A 19,215-nucleotide genomic window follows, 5' to 3' on the forward strand; every position below is an offset into this window, starting at 1 on the left:
GGAGGAGAATAGTAAAAGTGCCATGGGCTGCCAAAAGAACCAATATATCAGTTTTGGAAGAAGTGCAGCCAGAGAGCTCCTTGGAGGCCAAGATGGCCAAACTTCATCTCTCATACTTTGGATATATTGTCAGGAGGGACCAGTTGCTGGAGAAGGATATCATGTTTGGCAAGGCTGAGGGTCAGAGAAAAAGAGGAAGACCCCCAACGAGATGGACTGGTCAAGTGGCAGCATTGATGGATTCAAGCTTGGCAACAGTAATGAGGCTGGCCCAGGATCAGGCAGTGGTTCGTTCTGCTGTGCATAAAGTGCTATGAGTCAGTACCGACTCGATGCCACCTAACAACAACAACAAATACAGATAAGTAACAATTAGAATGATCATTTCTCATCAGAAACAATACAAGACAAAAATAAGGAATGACAAGGAAGCAGCAGTCAAGAAATCAAGCAACGTATTGCATTAGGTGAATCTGCTGCACAAGACCTCTTTAAAGAGCTCGAGAGCAAAGATGTCAATTTGAGGACTAGCGTGTGTGTGACCTAAACTATCGTATTTTTAATCCCCTCATATGCATGTGAAAATTGGACAATGTATAAGGAAGACTATATTAGAATGAAGAAGAAGATTAAAAGTACCATGGACTGCCAGAAAAACAAACAAATCTGTGTTGAAAGAAGTACAGCCAGAATACTCCTTAGAGGCCTGATGGTGAGACTTTGTCTCTTATTCTTTGGACAAGTTCTCAAATGGGACCAGTCCCTGGAGAAGAACATCATGCTTGGTAAAGTGGGGGTTCAATGAAAAACAGGAAGACCCTCAATGAGAAGGACTGTCACAGTGGTAGCAGCAGTGGGCTCAAGTCTAACAATTGTGAGAATGACAAAGGCAGTGTGTCGTTTGCTGCACATTGGGTGCTATGAGTCTGAACTCACTCAATGGTATCTAACAAAAAGAAAAAAATTCTCAATCTAGTATTCCAAATCCAAAGTAAACATCCTTCCAAAAGAGAAGGTAAAATAAAAACATTTTCAGCTGAGAGAAGCTGTCACCAACAGATGTGCACTCTGAGAAAGGTTACAGGAAGTTCTTCACAGTGAAGAAAAATGATAATAAGTAGAATTCAGATTTACACAAAGGAAAGGAAAGTATAAGAAATGGTGACTATGAGGGTCAATATAAAAGATATTTTGCTGGTTTTTAATTCCATTACAATATAATTGACTGTCTAAAGCAAAAAGAGTAATTGTTGGGTTTATAAACATATGCAGATGTATAAAAATAGCTCACAGACAAGAGTACAGTAAATGGGAGAATATCTGCTATAAGGCTCTTACATAGGATGTGATTTGATATAAATCCATGGAAGATATGATATGCTATAAATCATGCAGTAACCACTACAAAATTAAAATGGTATACTAGAAAGCTAACAGGAGATTAAAAAACAAACGACTAACACAAAGGATGGCAAGAAAATCAGAAAAGATAGTAAATGTAACAAAAATAGTAAATGTAAAGCAAGATGATAAAAAAAAACCCTCAACCATATTAAAATTATTTTAAATAAGAGGGGGCTTTCAAAAAGTTCATGAACAAATGAAATAAAAGATAATGAACTTTTTGAAAGCCCCCTTAAATAAATCGGCTAGACATTTTAATTAAAAAGCAGAGATTGTTGGACTGGATAAAAGAGCAAGAACAAACTGTATGTACAGACTTTGAATATAAAGACATGAACAGATTTTTTTTTTTTAAAGGACGAAGAGACATATATACTATGCAAACACTAATCATAAAAAAGCTGGAATGGCTAGATTCATATCACAGAATGTAGATTTCAGGCCAAGAGTTATTACTAGAAATAAATAAGGCAGATGTACAATTAAAAAAGGGTCAATCCATCAAGTATTAACATACATGAATCCACAATGAAAATAAGTAAAAGGAGAAACAGACAAGTCTACAATTATAGTTGGAGATTTCAACACTTCCTTTTCAGTACTTTATAGAATGCCATCAAACAATTGCTGGCAAGTCTAGTCCAACTCACAAGGACCCCAGAGGACAGAGCAGAATTGTCCTATAGCCTTTCCTAGGCTGCAAATCTTTATGGTAAAAGAGTGCTTGAAACCTTTGCACCACTAAGACTCCTCTTTATGGAATAAACAGATTAAAAAGAATAAATAGGTACAGAAAATGTAAACATCATTGCCACCCAATTTAACCTGAGACTACACCCAATGACCAAATATATTTTTTTCCCTTTAAGTGGAAATGGAATATTTAGCAAGATAGACCACATGCTGAGTTACAAAACATATCTTATAAATTTCAAAGACTGGAAATCATATAGAACATATTGGAAATCATATGTTCTCTGGCAACAATGCAATTAAATGAGAAATTACTAATGAGAAGATATGTGAATAATCTCAAAATATCTGGAGATAGAAGAGATTTCTAAATAACATGTCTCACAAAGAAAATTCTACTCAGATAGCTATGCTGGTGAATTCCATTATATATTTACAGAAGACATAACACCATTCTGTACAAACTCCACCACTCGTCTGTCAGCCTGTTGTATATCATAGCTTGCGTGCTGCTGCGAGGCTGGAAGGTAGTTTAAGTGTTGACAGGGTCACCGATGGCAGACAGGTTTTAACAGAGATTCCAGACTACAATAGACTAGGAAGAAGGAAAAACAGACCACTTTTGAACAATTAGCCACTGAAAACATTATGAACAGCAGTACAACATTCTTAAATATAGCGCTGGAAGATGATCTCCTCAGGTTAGAAGGCACTCAAACAACTGGGCAAGAGCTGCTTCCTCAAAGGAGAGCTGACCATAACGATGTGAATGGTACAAAGCTTTGGGGACTTGCATTTGCTGATGGAGCATAACTCAAAATGAGGAAAAACGCTGTAATACTCAGAACATGGAATGTACACAGTATGAATCTAGGAAAACTGGAAGTTGTCAAAAATGAAATGGAATGGCTAAAGATATCGTAGACATTGTTGTTGTTGTTGTTAGGTGCCATTGAGTCAGTACTGACTCATAGTGACCCTATGCACAGCAGAATGAAACACTGCCCAATCCTGGGCCAAGCTCACAATTGTTGCCACACTTGAGCCCACTGATGCTGCCACTTGGCCAATCCATCTCGCTGGGGGTCTTCTTCTTTTTCTCTGACCCTCCACCTTACCAAACATGATATCCTTCTCCAGTGACTGATTCCTCCTGACAATATGTCCGAAGTTTGAGAGACGAAGTTTGGCCATCGTGGCCTCCCAGGAGCCCTTCAGCTGCATTACCGAGCTTAAATGGATTGGTACTGGCCATTTTGAATCAGATAATCACATGATTTACTATGTTGTTGTTGTTAGGTGCCACTGAGTTGGTACTGACTCATAGCTACCCAATGCACAAGAGAATGAAACACTGCATGGTCCTAGACCAACCTCACAATCATTACTATGTTTGAGCCCATTGATGCTGCCACTGTAACAACCATCTCGTTGGGGGTCTTCCTTTTTTTCTCCGACCCTCCATTTTACCAAACATAATATCCTTCTCCAGTGACTCATCCCTCCTGACAGTATGTCCAAAGTATGAGAGAGGAAGTATGGCTATCCTGACTTCCAAGGAGCACTCTGCCTGTACTTCCAATATAGATCTATTTGTTCTTTTGGCAGTCCATGGTATTTTCAATATTGTCAAAGACTATATTTTGCTTGGATCCACAGTAAGACTCATGTCAAGAAATCAAACAACATACTACATTAAGCAGATTTGCTGCACAAGACCTCTTTAAAGTGTTCAAAAGCAAAGATACAAGTTTGAGGACTAAGGTGAGTCTGATCCAAGCCGTGGTATTTTCAATCACCCCATATGCATGTGCAAGTTGGACAATGAATAAGGAAGACCATAGATTTCTTTTAATTATGGTGTTGGAAAACGATGGACTGCCAGAAGAAAACACACATCTGTCTTGGAAGAAGTACAGCCAGAATGCTCCTTAGAAGTTAGGAATTTTAAGACTTAGTCTCATGTACTTCTGACACATTATTAAGTGTGCCCAGTCCCTGGAATATGAAATCTTGTTTGGTTAGTGGAGGGTCAACAAAAAAGAGGAAGAGTTCCAAGAAGATAACCTGACACAGTGGCAGCAGCAATGGGTTCAAATGTAACAATAATTGTGAGCATGATGCCGAACCAGACAGTATTTCCTTCTGTTGTACACAGGGTCGCTATACGTCAGAACCAAGTTGACAGCATCAGCAATGACAACAAACCACAAACTCTTCAGAAAACTAACGAGAATACTTTCTAACTCCTTCTGTTAGACCAGCACTACTTTGATATCCAAATCAAAGATATTACAAGAAAAGTAAAGATCGTTATGCCTCGTTCATAAACATAGATGCTAAAATACTAAATTTTTTTTTAGCAATTTAAAACAATACATAAAAGGATACTAATAATTTAATAACAATTATCAAATAAAAATAATGCATTATGACCAAGTGGGTTTTATCCTAGAAATGTAGGTGAAATTCAAAATCAACCAGTGTAATTCACTTTATTAACAAGTATCTCAATTGTTTTTAAGTGCTGTAGAATCGGTTTCAATCCATAGCTATCCTGTATAGGGTTTCTGAGGAGCGGCTGGTGAGCTTGAACTGCTGACCTTGCAGTTCAAATGGCTTTGCAGTCTGGCGCATTAACCCACTTGCCAAAATCCATTATCAATTCCTGATTTTTAAAAAAAAGTCTCAGTACATTAAGAATAAAACTTATCCTGACAAGAGGCATCTATAAAGAAACGTATTACATACTTTCCCATTAGTAATGTTGCTGTTGAGTCAGTTCTGACTCCTACAGTTTTCAAGAAGCAGCTGGTGGGTTTGAACTGCCAACCTTGTGGTAAGCAGTCCAGTGCATATCCTACAACATCACACCAAGACTTCTTCCCTTTAATAACAGAAAAAAGATAAAAATATTTGCTCTCACCATTACTATTCAACTTTGCCCTTGAAGTTCTGCTAGTGCAATAAGGCAAGAAAAATAAACAAAAAGCACCAAAATCGGAAAAGAAGATGCAAAACTGTATTTGCAAGACATGATCATTTAAGGAGCAAATCTGATGGCAAATACAAAGCACCTGAGAATTGATAATAATTTAGTTTAACAAGGCTATAGGATACAAAACTAATATTTTAAAAATACTGTGTTTCTATATGCTAGAACAAAAAATTGAAAATTGAAATTAGAAAAATAATACCACTTCCAACAGCATAAATTAAAATGAATGATAGTGGTAATTCCAACAAAATTCTTTTAGCAATACCTGTACGCTGAAAAGTACAAAACATTGCTGGAATTAGAGAACATATAAATTAATGTAAAGATATATCCATAGGCTAAAGATTCAATATTGGTAAGATGTCAATTCTCCCCAAAACTATATATTCAACACAACCTACAAAATTCCAGCACACTTTTTTTTCTAGAATTCCTTATGAAAATGCAAAGGAGTTAGAATGTCAGCACAATTCTGAAAAATAACAAAGTTGAAGGAAGGTCTAACATTATTTAATTTTAAGACTTATTATAAAGCTACTAATACAGAAAACAGTGTGGACCTACATAGACCAGTGGATGAGAATAGAAAGTCCAGAAGAGATCCACATTTATGAACAATTAAGTTTTGTCAAAGATGTAAAGTAAGTTGTATGCAGAAAGGGATTGTCTTTTCAACGATGGTGATAACTGTACACTGTATCTTTATCTAGATGAACACATGTACCAAAACAAACTTAACTAGCATGCAGAATTTTTTTTTGACTCTCAAAACAGCTATAAGGAAACAACCCAATTCAAAAGTAAGCAGAGGAGTTTAACAAACACCAGTCAAATAAACTCATAAAAAGATGCTCAAAATCATTAGTTATTAGAGAAATGCAAATTAAAATCACAGTGCGGTATTACTCCTTGTTCCATCAAATTGATTCTGACTCATAGCAACCCAATAGGACAAGTACAACTGCTCCACAGTGTTTTCCAAGGCTGACATCTTTATAGGAAGAGAATGTTTTTTTTTCTCCCAAGATATCACTATACAAAGAACAGTATCAAAGTTAGTTAGGAACTGGGACTCTCATGCATGCCCAGTGGAAATGTTAGTGACATAACCACTTTCGAAAACTTTGTCTGTTTCTTTAAAAGTTAAACATATAAATGGTATGACATTCCACTCCTAAGTATTTACCCAATTGGTAAATAAAAAGGTATTGATCCACTCCAGTCATTTCATTCCTTGGTACTTACACAAGAAAAATGAAGGCATTTGTCCATACAAAAACTTACACAAATGTTCAGAGCAGCCTTGTTTGTATTCTTCCCAAGCTGGACACAATACACCAAATGTTCATATTCTTGGGTGAATAAATGAAATAAGTTGTGGTATAGTCACACAACAGACTAATATTACCCATCAATCTAAAAAATAAACTACTGATACATGCAAGATGGATAGATTTCAAAATAATAATGTGGGGTAAAAAAAAAAAAAAAATAGACAAAGAGTTCACAATGTCATATTCCATATATGTAAAGTTCTGTATCAGGCAAATTAATTCTTAGCAACAGTAAGCAGATCAGGTTTTCTTGGAGATCAGAAAGTGAGGCACAAGGATTACAAAGGGCATGAGGAAATTGTTGGAGGTGAAGGATATATGTTCATCATCCCAACTGTATACATGTGTCAACACTCATGAAATTGTACCTCTTAAACACGGGCAATTTGTTGTATGTCAATATTATCTCAATAAAGGCAATGGCAAAAAACCCTTCAGAAAGATATGTTTTAAAATTATGATCATCATTAACAAACTACTAATTGCCTCTATGGGACACTCTGCTACTCCAAGGAATGTTTCCTGTCCTGAGGGCTCAGTCCTGGAAATGACATTAAAAGTCAGGTGAAACCCTGGAGAACTGCAGATAGATGTGAGCACAAAACATGTTCCTGAAAGCAAATTAAAAAAAACACTGCAGAGAAGGAAGTTATTCTTCTAGCAAAGAAGAACTATCGTAACATTGTCACTTTCTTCAGTTCTGTTCAAGGTCTGACTTTCCAACAATCTTAATGGATTAAATAAAGTTAGTCGTGGTGACACTGAACAATATCATTGATACCACATTCAAGTAAAATTTTGCTGGATAATTTTGAAAATGGCTACAACAGTACATCAACAGGGAACCGCCAGAAATTCAAGCTGGATTCAGGAGAGGATGTAGAACTAGGTATATCATTGCTAACTTCACAGGGATCTTTGCTGAAAGAGAAGATCAGAAAGATGTTTATTTGTGCTTTATAGAATATGTAAAAGCTTGGGACTGTATGGATCCTGACAAGCTATGAAGGACATTGCAAAGAACAGGTATTCCATCATGAGGAACCTGTACATAGACCAAGAGGCAGTTGTTTGAGAAAAACAAGGGGATACAAAATTAAAATCAAGAAAGGTATGAACCAGGGTTCTATTCTTTCACCATAATTATTCAATCTGTATACTTGGTAAAGTGGAGGGTCAGCGAAAAAGAGGAAGATTCCCCAAGAAGATGGATTGGCACAGTGGCAGCAGCAATGGCCTAAGTGTAGCAAGAACTGTGAGGACGGCAGAGGATCAAGCAGTGGTTCATTCTGTTGTGCTTAGGGTCACTATGAATTGTAACCTACTTGATGGCACCTATCAACAACAAGGATAAACAAATAATCTGAGAAGCTGGACTATCTGAAGACCATGGCATTAGAATAGGAGGAAGACTCATTAACAATCTGTGATGTGCAGGTGATACAATCTTGCTTGCTGGAAGTAAGGACGACTTAAAATGCTTACTGATAAAGATCAAAGCCTTCAGTATGGATTGCACCTCAACGTAAAGAAAGCGAAAATCCTCACAACTGGATCAATAAATAACATCATGATAAACAAAGAAAAGACTGAAGTTTTCAGACTTCATTTTGCTTGGATCCACAATCAACACTCATGGAAGCAGCAGGCAAGAAATCAAACGACGTATTGCATTAGGCAAATCTGCTACACAAGACCTCTTAAAGTGTTTAAGAGCAAAGATATCCGTTTGAGGATTAAGATGTGTCTGACTCAAGCCATGATGTTTTCAGTACCCTCATATGCATGTGAAAGTTGGACAAAGAATAAGGAAGACTGTAGAAGAACTGATGCACTTGAGTTATGGCAAAAAATATAGAAAAGATTATTGAAAGCACCATGAACTGACAGAGAACAAATAATTCTGACTTGGAAGAAGTACAGTCAGAATGTTCCTTAGATACCAGGATGGCAAGACTTGGTCTCTTATACTTCAGACATGTTATTATGAGGACCAGACCCTGAAGAAGAATATTACACTTGGTAAAGTAGAGGGTCATCTTAAAAAAGGAAGACCCCCAATGAGATTGGATTAAGACAATGGCAACAGCAATGGACTCAAGTGTAAAAACAATTGTGTGGATGGCACAGAACTGGGAAAGGTTTTGCTATGAGTTGTAATCAACTTGATGGCCCCTTAACAACAACATGGTGACATGTAAAGGAAAATAATCAATCCACGTTAATTCATTACATTAACAGACTAAAGACAAGAATCAGAATAATCTCAATGGATTGAGAACACACATTATCAATGTGTGATAAAACTTTATTTATGATAAAATCTTTTGGATATTTCCCTTACGGTAACTTCCTTTAAACAATAAAGGACATTTATGAAAATCTACTTTGGGTAACATGATACTGATGAACATAATATTTACGAGATGAAAAACAAACCCTAAGACAAGGAACAAGGCAGAGATATCCACTGATTTCTTTCAGTCAACCTTGTACTGGAGGGTATAATGAGGAAGAAAAAAAAAAAAAGAAACATAGGAAGGAAACAAGTATAATGCACTTTATTATATGATACCATCATATACAAGAAAAACTGTAAGATAACTCCCAACAAAAAAGATTTGAATAAGCAAATTGATTCAGTTGCAGGTTATAAATTCAACACACAGAAATCAATTGAGTTTATGTACAAAAAGAATGATTACAAAATAAAATGCAAAGTTATAATAATGCCCAAAACTTCAAATGCTTAGAGATAATTTAATGACATCTGAAAAGCACTCTGAAAATACACAAAATATTGTTCAGAGAAATTAAAAAAGACATAAATACGTGGAGACATATACCATGTTCAGAGATTGGAAGATTTAATATTAAGATGTCCAATCTCCTCAAATTGGTCTATAGAGTCAATGTAGTCTCAAACAAAATCCTTGTTAAATTTTTTTTTTTTTTTTTGGTAACTGGCAAGACAACTCAAATGTTAAATGGAAAAACTAAGCACCTAGAATATCCAAATGATCTTGAAAAAGATCAAAATCAGATAACTAAGGTATGACTTACTATAAAGCTGTAATAATCAAGACGATATGGAACTGGATTAAAGACAGATAGATTTTTGGAACAGAAATAAACTCACACTGACTTATACATTCAATACATTTTCAACAGAGGTTCCAATGTAACACAGGAGAGAAAGATAATCTTTTCAACCAGTAATGGTGCTGGAACAACCTGCTACCTGTATGGAATGGAATGAGTCTCAAGTTGTATCTCACACTATTTACAAAAGGTTACTTGCAGTGCATCACAAATGTAAATTCAAAAACAATATTTATAAAGCTTCTAAAAGGTAATAAAGGATAATATCTTTACCATCTTGAAGTAGGAAAGGATTTCCTAGGCACAATCTAGAAAGCACTATGTAATCAAAAGAGAAAAGAGAAAAATGACAAATGGAACTTAATCAAAATGAAAAACTTCTGGAGACTTCCAGCAAGATGGCGGATTAGGCAGATGTACAACACTGACCCTCTACAACAAAGATACTAGAAGCCAAATGAAGCAAACACAGATGAAAATCCTGGAACCCTGACCTTCTGAGGAAAGATTAGAGAAGTGGACTGAGGGCTTGCTGGGAGGAGAAGCTGCATAGGGGCAGTGAAAGAGGGAGACAACTGGAGAACACTCGGCCAAACACAGCGTGACCATCATGTGAGTAGCTTTGGCAACAGAAGGTGGCCTGGCAGAGCAGATTCACACATTCAGTGGGAAAGGTGTGATTCCTTCTTTTCCCCATGCTCCTCTAGTGACCAGAGGTATGGCCAGCTCCTACCCTCAACCACCCTCAGTGGAGACCCTGCTCTCAGAAGTTCAGAGCCACATGGTTGAGATCCACACCAGTGTGAGGTGGGGGTTATTTGTGCCGCTTTCGTGCCTGAAGTCAGGCAGGCTCAACTCCAGACCTACTGACCCACAGAGCCACCAGACTAGTATTTAACCAGTCAACCTACCCCCAGCTGTCCTGTGGGCCTAATAGACACTGGAACCAGCCCCATCAAGGGCCTCCGTGAGCTACTTCCAGATCGAGTGTCCTGAACATTGAAAATACCTAGGCCAATATATAACTCCACCAAGGGCTGGGAACTCCAATGTCACATCCCTCCTGCACCCACTCTGTGAACAACTTGGCTTGCAAGAGTCCACCAGAGTTTTCTCTTCTCCAGGACCAATAGGTGCATTGTTTTTTTGTTTTTCCTTTTGTACCATTGTTTTTATTTTCTCTTCCTCCTTCTATTTCCATTCCCTTGAATTTTATCCTTTGTATCTTCATTGTATATGAAGAAAAATGTGGCATCAAGATTGGAGGAAGACTCACTAACAACCTGCGATATGCAGATGATACAACCTTGCTTGCTGAAAGTGAAGAGGGCTTAAAACATTTACTGAAGAAGATCAAAGAGCACAACCTTCGGTATAGATTACACCTCAATGTAAAGAAAACAAAAATCCTCGCTACTGGACCAATAAACAACATTCTTATCAACGGAGAAAAGACTGAAGTTGTCAAAGACTTCATTCTTCTTGGATCAACTATCAGCATTAATGGATTCAGAAATCAAGAAATCAAACGATGTATTGCATTCGGCATATCTGCTGCACAAGACCTTTTTAAAGTGTTGCAGGCAAAGATGTCAGCTTGAGGACTAAGGTGCACCTGACCCAAGCCATGGTATTTTCAATAACCTCATATGCATGCGAAAGCTGGACAGAGAAGAAGGAAGACCGTAGAAGAATCGATGCTTTTGAGTTATGGTGTTGGAGAACAATGAAAGTGCCATGGGCTGCCAAAAGAACCAATAGATCCGTTTTGGGAGAAGTGCAGCCAGAGTGCTCCTTGGAAGCCAGGATGGCCAAACTTCATCTCTCATACTTCGGACATACTGTTAGGAGGGAGCAGTTGCTGGAGAAGGATATCATGTTTGGTAAGGTGGAGCATCAGAGAAAAAGAGGAAGACCCCCAACAAGATGGATTGGCCAGGTGGCGGCATAGATGGACTCAAGCGTGGCAACAGTAGTGAGGTTGGCCCAGGATCAGGCAGTGTTTTCGTTCTGCTGTGCATAAGGTCGCTATGAGTCGGTATCTACTGGATGGCACCTAACAACAAAAACATCTTCACTGTTGTTTGCCTTCTTTTCTTCTATTTTTCATTTCCCTCTTTCTTTTTTCCCTTTTTGGTCTGTCTTTACTACATTATATTCTTTTTCTTTTCACCTTCCCGCTCCCTGTTTTTTTCCAAGTGGTTTTATTTTTTTTTAATTTCTTCATTTCCTTTGCTATTTTTCTCTTCTATAACTCCATTTTCCTGTCCCTCTTCTCTTTTTTAGCTATTATTAAGTGCTTTTCTCTAATTTCTTCCTTTTCTATCTTATCTATAGCTCCATTTCTCTATCCCTCTTTTGTCTTTTTAGTTATTACATTCTTTTTTTCTAGTTACTGTCTGTTTTATTTATTTTTTCTCTATACTATTTTCTCTTTTGATTGTTGGTTCCTTGTTTGTTTATTCTATTTTCTTGTGTGTGTGTAGAGGGGGAGGGGTGTATGTGTGAAGGGTTTTCTCTTTCCCAACCAACAGGAGACAGCAACCGTGCCCACAGTCCAGCCACAACTGTACTCTCTGCAGTTCCACCCACTGGACAAGAACCAGTACCAACTCGTATACCACCTGATCTTCAATAGACAGCAGTCAACACTACCTAAACCCACTTAAGTGATGTGCACAAATGACGAACAAGAATGGTATACATGCTTCCATCTCCAACTACACCCACAGAAGACAGTTGGTAAGAGCCTAAGAACACACTAACATAAAATCATTAATTAAATATCAATATGACAACACTACATACAGTGCCCCAGAGACAACAGACAATTTTAACTCACACAAAGCAGTAAGAGTGAATGGCTCAAATAAATGACTAAGATGCAGAGCCAGAAAATGTTTCTGAGGAAGAAAATGTGATGGAACTAACTGAAAAAGAATTCAAAAGAATGATATTTAGGAACCTTCAAAGGATTGACAGAAAGATGAGGAAAGCAAGGAGAACACAGAAAAATCTTTGTAAGAATTCAGGAAAACACACAAGAACAGAGATACAAAATCAATGCAAATTTTGAAAAAATAACAAAACTTGCAAGTAGAAATCCAGAAGATTAATAACAAGGTCTCAGAAATGGACAATACACTGAAATGCAAATTAGTGAGAATAAATCACTTAATGCTAGAAGAACAATCAGAAAGACAAAGTCAGAAGAAAGCCTAAGTAAGAGTTACGTGGAATACCATGAAGAAGAACAACTTATGGGTGAGTGGAATTCCAGAACAGGAGGAGACAATAAAAAGCAGAGAGACAATTTTTGAAGAATTGTTAGAAAAAACTTCCCAAACATCATAAAAGACAAAAGGATAAACATTCAAGAAGTTGAACAAACTCCAAATAGGAAGGCCTCCAACAGAAAATCAACAAACCATATTATAATCAAACTCTAATACCAAAGAGTCAGGAAAGAATCCTGAGACCAGTTTGGGAAAAATGAAGTTACCTACAAAGGAGAACCAATAAGACCGAGCTCTGATTTTTTCAGTAAAAGCCATACTGGCAAGAAAGGCAATTGGATGAAAAATACAAAACTCAAAGAAAAAATTGCCAACCAAGAATCACATACCCAGCAAAGCTGTCCCTTAAATACAATGGCAAAATCACGATGCCTCCTGATAAACAGAAATTAAAGGAATTTGCAATAAGACCAATTATCATCTGACATCAGAAAAATACAAATTAATATCACAACGCAGTATCAGTACGTACCCTTTACAACAGATAGAATTAAAAAGTCGAATGCCACCAATGGAGTCTTGGTGTGGCATTGTAGGATAAGCACTAAACTGCTAACTGCAGGTTGGCTGTCCAAAACCCAACAGTCGCTCTTTGGAAACCCTATACAAGGTTGCTGTGAGTTGGAACCGATTCACTGGTATTTAACAACAATGCCACTAAATGTTGGCAAAGATATGGAGCAAATGGAACTCTCTCCCATACATGACTGGTGGGAGTGTAAAATGTTCTTGTCATTGTGGAAAATGGTTCGTCACTTTCTTAAAAATTAAGTACACTCTCCACTATAACCCAGAAATTCTACTTCTTGGTATTTATCCAATTAAAAGGAACACCATATGTCCACAGAAAATTTTGTACATGCCTTTACATAGCAGATTTATTTAGAATAGCCTAAAACTGGAAACAACCAAATGAACATACACAGGCAAATGGCTAAACAGCCTGTGGTATTGTCATATAGTGGAATGCTACCCAGCAGTGAAGAAGAATGAACAACTGATATTTACAACATACATGAGATCTTAGAAACACTTTGCTAGCAAAACAAGCCAGTCACAAATAAGTATTCACTGTATGACTCCAGGTGTGAGGATTTCTTCCACACCAGCGTGGACTAAGTATTCCTTCCCGAAATTCTCACCAGCCCTGGAAACCACCTGAAGAAGTCCTTAAGCCCAGCCCATCTCCACACACAAATAAAAACCTCTGGATCTGATACCACTTTAGGGGTGATTTTTTGGAGTAAGTCTTGGAGAATCAATTCTCTGTTGACTTAGCAATCTGTGTTTTTAAACACATGTGATCCCAGAGTGCCCAGACTTTAGTAAAGCGTAGAGAGAGAAGACAGATTCATTCAACACACAGTAGCAGTGACACAGAGAGTTCACACAGAGAGAAATGGAAAATAAAGGCCCGAAAGAGAAATATATAGGCTTTGAAGAGAGAAGCTGTAGGGTAAACATTGGCCTGCTAATCACCGGTTGGGAAGAAGTCAATGCAAGCGATGCTCCTCTTGTGGTCCCAGAGCCAGTGTTCAAAGCCAGGAGACCCATCTTATTAACTAACTCCATGACCTAACTCAACTTGTCCCAGGAAAAGCTATTTGGTGAAGAACAGAAGCAACATTGAAAATATTCTCTCAAGGTTGAAACCAAGGTCATGGGCTAACCTTGTAATTAATGCCTAAGTGTAAATGCATTCTGGGTGGCTTCCCCTTCTGGGTACCGGGCAGCAGGACATATCCCTGCTGGATCCCCAGAGGAGTTCAGGCTCAGCACAGCCCTGACACCTTGGCATCAGTCTCAGGGTTAGGGTTAACCTTAACGCTAACCCGCCCCCTCTACAAAGGACCCAGCTATGGGTAGTGGGGATGGTTTCCTCTAGCTGTCTGCCTGAGGATCACTCACATTGGAGATGTCTGGAATCCAGATTCCTGGCTAGAAAGGAAGGCCTTGAGAATTCTCTCAGATGGGACACTCAAGCCCAGAGAAAAGGAGTGACAGGCATAAGATCACATAGCAACCAATGGTCAAGTCAGGATCCGAATACTAGCCTAGAAACTGATCTTAGGCTCTGCCCACCAGGCTGGATTTCTTGGGGGTAGATGCCTACATAGTCCTCCAGGCTCTGGACACCTTTTCCTCTCGACCCTTATGTCCTCAGTGGGAACTGCCTGTTTGTCTGCTGCCTGCTGCACTCAGGTCTCCAGGAGGGTTAAGATCCTTCCCAGACTGTGAGTCTCCAGTGACCATAAGTCATCTTTCTGTTTGGACCTGTCTTCCGGTCCACGGAATGGTAGAGTGGACAGTGATACCTCCAAACACGCTCAAACATCCACCTACTGCCCTATGGCTGGTAACTCTTGCTCCTGTCAGAACGTTGGGCCACCAACTGTATAAAGCGGTAGAGATCTGAAGGCCCTTCTAACACAAACATTTTGGAACCTAAGGATGGAGAGCACTTTAGACAACTAGGAGAGGTGGGAGGTCAGCTGTATGTCCACAGGTATCGAGGTACCTGCATTTCCTAATCAAAGGAGAAGTGAGAAAGTGTGGTTCACAGATAGGCTGAGCCCTGTCCAAGGTTGTAAGCAAGGCTATGTCCCAGCTAAGATAAGTGCATTTTCCACTACCTTACCCTTTCCACCAAGGGCAAATAGGGGCTCTGCCTTAGTTGTGTTCACCATATTCCTAGCTTGGGGAGTGGGTGAAGGTGACTGGTCCCTGCAGACTGAAGCTGAATCACATGGCGGCAGGTCATTGAAGGACTTGGATAAACGATGATACTCTCTTAGCCTGAAATCCACAAGGGCCCAGATCTGAGTCTAATACCTTGATTCCACAGAGAGAGGAACTGAGACTTTACTGGCTTCCAGTCAGAACTCTCCTAGCTCAAGGTGGGGGCCCAAGTTAGACCAAGAGACTGACTCAGAACCAAGTTCACCTTTGTTTTCATCAGCCCTGGACTAAGGCTGGTCTATTCCCTCCCCAAACTGCCCCCCTCCCCATGACCCTGAGCAGGTACTCACTGATGGGGGCGTGTAAGGCCACATGCTCCTGGTAGGGCGTGTAGTACTTATACTGCTTCCCGCAGAATTCACAGGTATAATTGCCGGTTTCTGTCCAAGAAGAAGATGGTGTGCAAATGGGCATCCAGCCCCCACGCAGAAGCAACAACTTTGCTCCTCCCTCCCCATTCTGGGACCAGCAACTAGAATCAGGAGCTACGACTTCTGGAGTCAGAGTACGATAGTTTAAATCCTAGCTCAGCCATTTGTGTATGTGACCTTGGGCAAGTCTCTTAACCGCCCTGTGCCTCAGTTTCCCTGACTGTAAAATGGGGAGAATAACAAGACCCTCATACAGGATTGCTGTGAGGATTAAATGTATATAGATACGTCAAGTGCTTAGAACAGTACCTGGCACACATTGCCACCTCCTCGCTCCACACCGAGCTCAGGTGCTCAGGAAATTTGTGGTGGCCTGAGATGATCCCCAATGCCAACCTATCACCCCCTTTGCAAACCCTGCCCTCTGCAATGGCCAAACATGCGCCCCCCTCATCTCTAAGAACTGCCCTGCCCGACCTCCTCCCCCAGGTTCAAGGGGTCACGTCTTCCTCTCAGGTCCCACCAGACTTTATCTTTACCTCTCTTTTGGCACTGCCTAACTTCTTTCTTCTTAAAAATTTCTGATGTAATATTGTTCACTGGGGGAAAATTATAAAATACTGATAAATACAAAAAAAATTTTAATGCCCATCACTTGTAACCCCCAAACAAAGAGGAGCAGCTACCCCTGTGGGGTAAGAGGGTGCATCTAGACATTTGCCCCAGTCTTCACCCACTCCCAACTCATCTGGGCCTGCTACTCCAGCATTATCATCTGCTAGGCTCTGAGGACCTGGGATTAGCCAGCCCTGATGGATAGCCTATTTGTGAGCTGGGGTACTCAATCGGCAATACTCTGAACACCTGGCCCAATCAATAAATATTGAACTCTACTGCCAGTTACTAGCGGCATGGTTCCCAAAGGACTTTGGAATTTGCTGATCTAGTCCCTATAACCAAGGGATATTTAAATCATTTGTGATTTTTCCCTTTATTGAAAAAATAGGCTGTGATCCACATCCTTGTAGAAATGTCTACACATTTGACCTATTATTTCCACAGGATAAATTCCAGAACTGGGAAGAGAATATACACTTTTAAGGCTTTCATTTGGCCATCATAGGAGTCCTGGTGTGACGCTGTTGGATAAGCACTGGACTGCTAATTACAGGTTGGCAGTTCAAACCCACCAGTTACTCCTTGGAAACTCTGTACAGGGTCACTATGAGTCACCATCAACTCGATAGCATTTAACAACAACATTCATCTATCACCCCAACTACTTTCAAAAACGTTGGGCCAAATTTCATCCCAACAAAAAGGGTGAGAAAACAGCTATTTCTGCATACTCTTAAGTGCCATCGATTCAGTTCCGACCCATAGCGACCCTGTATAGGGTTTCTGAGGAGGAGCTGGTGAGCTTGAATTGCCAACTTTGCAATTTAATGGCTTCACAGTCCGGCACATTAACCCACAGCGCTACACCAGGATGCCTCTGCATACTGTTGCCAGCATTAATTATTAATGTATTTTAAATCATGCTTACCTGAATAGGGGCTGGGGGATGAGATGAGACTCTATTACACTGCTGTTATAATTTTCTATTTATTTGCTTCTGGTGAAATTGAATATTTTAAATATTTAATTGAATGTAATTTTTCTTTTGTGACTTTCCTACTTGTTTTTATGGTCTATGTTTCTACAGGTAAACTTATCTTTTTTAAAAAGACTCTAACACTTTGTTACATGTGTTGTAAGTATTTTTTTTATTAATTGGTCTCTTACTCTGTTTATGTGTGGTACTATAGGATAAACACTGGACTGCTAACTACAAAGACAGTGATTCAAATCAGCCACTCCACAGGGTCTCTATGAGTCAGAAATGACTCTACAGCACTTAACAACAACCTCCAATGTAGACGTTTTAAATTTTTTAGTAAAGTGATTTTTGTAACTGACCCATGAACACTGGAAAAGATACAGTATTTGCTATTTGTATGTTTCACAGTTGTTAAATCAACTGTATTGATTTTATTTTATCCAGATCCTATAGAGCCTTTGTTGGCTACTTGTATGTCAAAGACTAAAGTATGGTTGCTAATAATAAACCTCTCATTATCACATGGTTCCCAATGAACCCACTGTATTTCTAAATTCATTTTTTATATTTAGATATCATATTGTTGTTTAATGGACAAAGGTTCACAGGATCAAAACTGTCATGGTGAATTATCTCCATGATTGACATAAAACCATTCTCTAAATAGTGACTCTCAAAGTGTGGTCCCTGGACCAACAACTTCAGCATCACCTAGGAAATTGTTAGAAATGAAAATTCTTGGGACTTACCTATGGAAACAGAAATTCCAGAAGTGGGATTCTGCAATCTGTGCTGTAACAAGCCCACCAGAAAATTCTCGTACACTGGATCATTTAAGAAGCACTGCCCTAATATTCAGTTATACTGTTACATTTGTCAATTTCTTGATAATTTGTTTTTTCAGATCCTGCTTTCTATTTGTTTGCATTTGCATAAATATCTTGGACTTTCAATTATTAAACAGGTACTGTGCTAAGTACCAGCACAAAACAGTCACAGTCTTTGCTTTCATAGAGTTGAGAGTCTGGAGGAGACAGAAAAATAAAGGCACCACACAAATTTGATACTGCAACTACGGTAAGTGTTCTAAAGGTAACATACAAGGGTAAATCAAAAGGTATTGCTACAAAATCACAGACATACTCAACAAAAATTATTAAAAAAGGTGAAGCTATTGTTTTTGGACATATTCTCCATCTAGGTCTACACACATCTTCTGAAGGGTGAGTTTTACTCTTTCCAGTCTTTTCCTGAAGAATTCTGTGTTCGTTAATTTGCATGACAAAAAGGCAGTTGGAGTTTCCTCCAGAACTCAAACACATCAATTATGTTCCTTTGAAATGTTCTTTTGAGTTTGGGGAACTAAAGGAAGTCTGAAGGGGAAAGATCACAGAATTGAAGAGTGGTTGGGGTAAGGTTTCCCAAAACAATTCTCATAGGATAGACCTTGTACCCTAGAAGAATGAGCAGGTGAATTGGTGGTCACGATGCAAAAACACCTTGGGCCAACTTCCCTGGCCTTTTTAACAATCATGCTGTTTTCAATTTTCTTAATGAGCCCTGGTGATTGTCCTGTGTCCTACCACAAAAATCTATCAAGATTACTCCTTTGGAGTCTCAAAAAATAAACACCATAACCTTCTGAGTTGACTTCTCTGCCTTGAATTGAACTGTTTCA

General features: G+C 38.9%; 1 protein-coding gene across 1 annotated transcript in view; it reads right to left on the minus strand.

Annotated features, from left to right (window-relative positions):
* ZNF618 (zinc finger protein 618) overlaps positions 1-19,215 on the minus strand; it is a 210,666-nt gene that overhangs the window by 24,114 nt on the left and 167,337 nt on the right. The window contains exon 9 of the mRNA XM_006865694.1: positions 15,857-15,946. Within this exon, the coding sequence (XP_006865756.1) occupies positions 15,857-15,946 (90 nt within the window). The remainder of the gene's footprint in view (positions 1-15,856; positions 15,947-19,215) is intronic.

This window comes from Chrysochloris asiatica, unplaced genomic scaffold (assembly GCF_000296735.1).
Source record: "Chrysochloris asiatica unplaced genomic scaffold, ChrAsi1.0 scaffold00081, whole genome shotgun sequence".
Classification (NCBI taxonomy): domain Eukaryota; kingdom Metazoa; phylum Chordata; class Mammalia; order Afrosoricida; family Chrysochloridae; genus Chrysochloris; species Chrysochloris asiatica.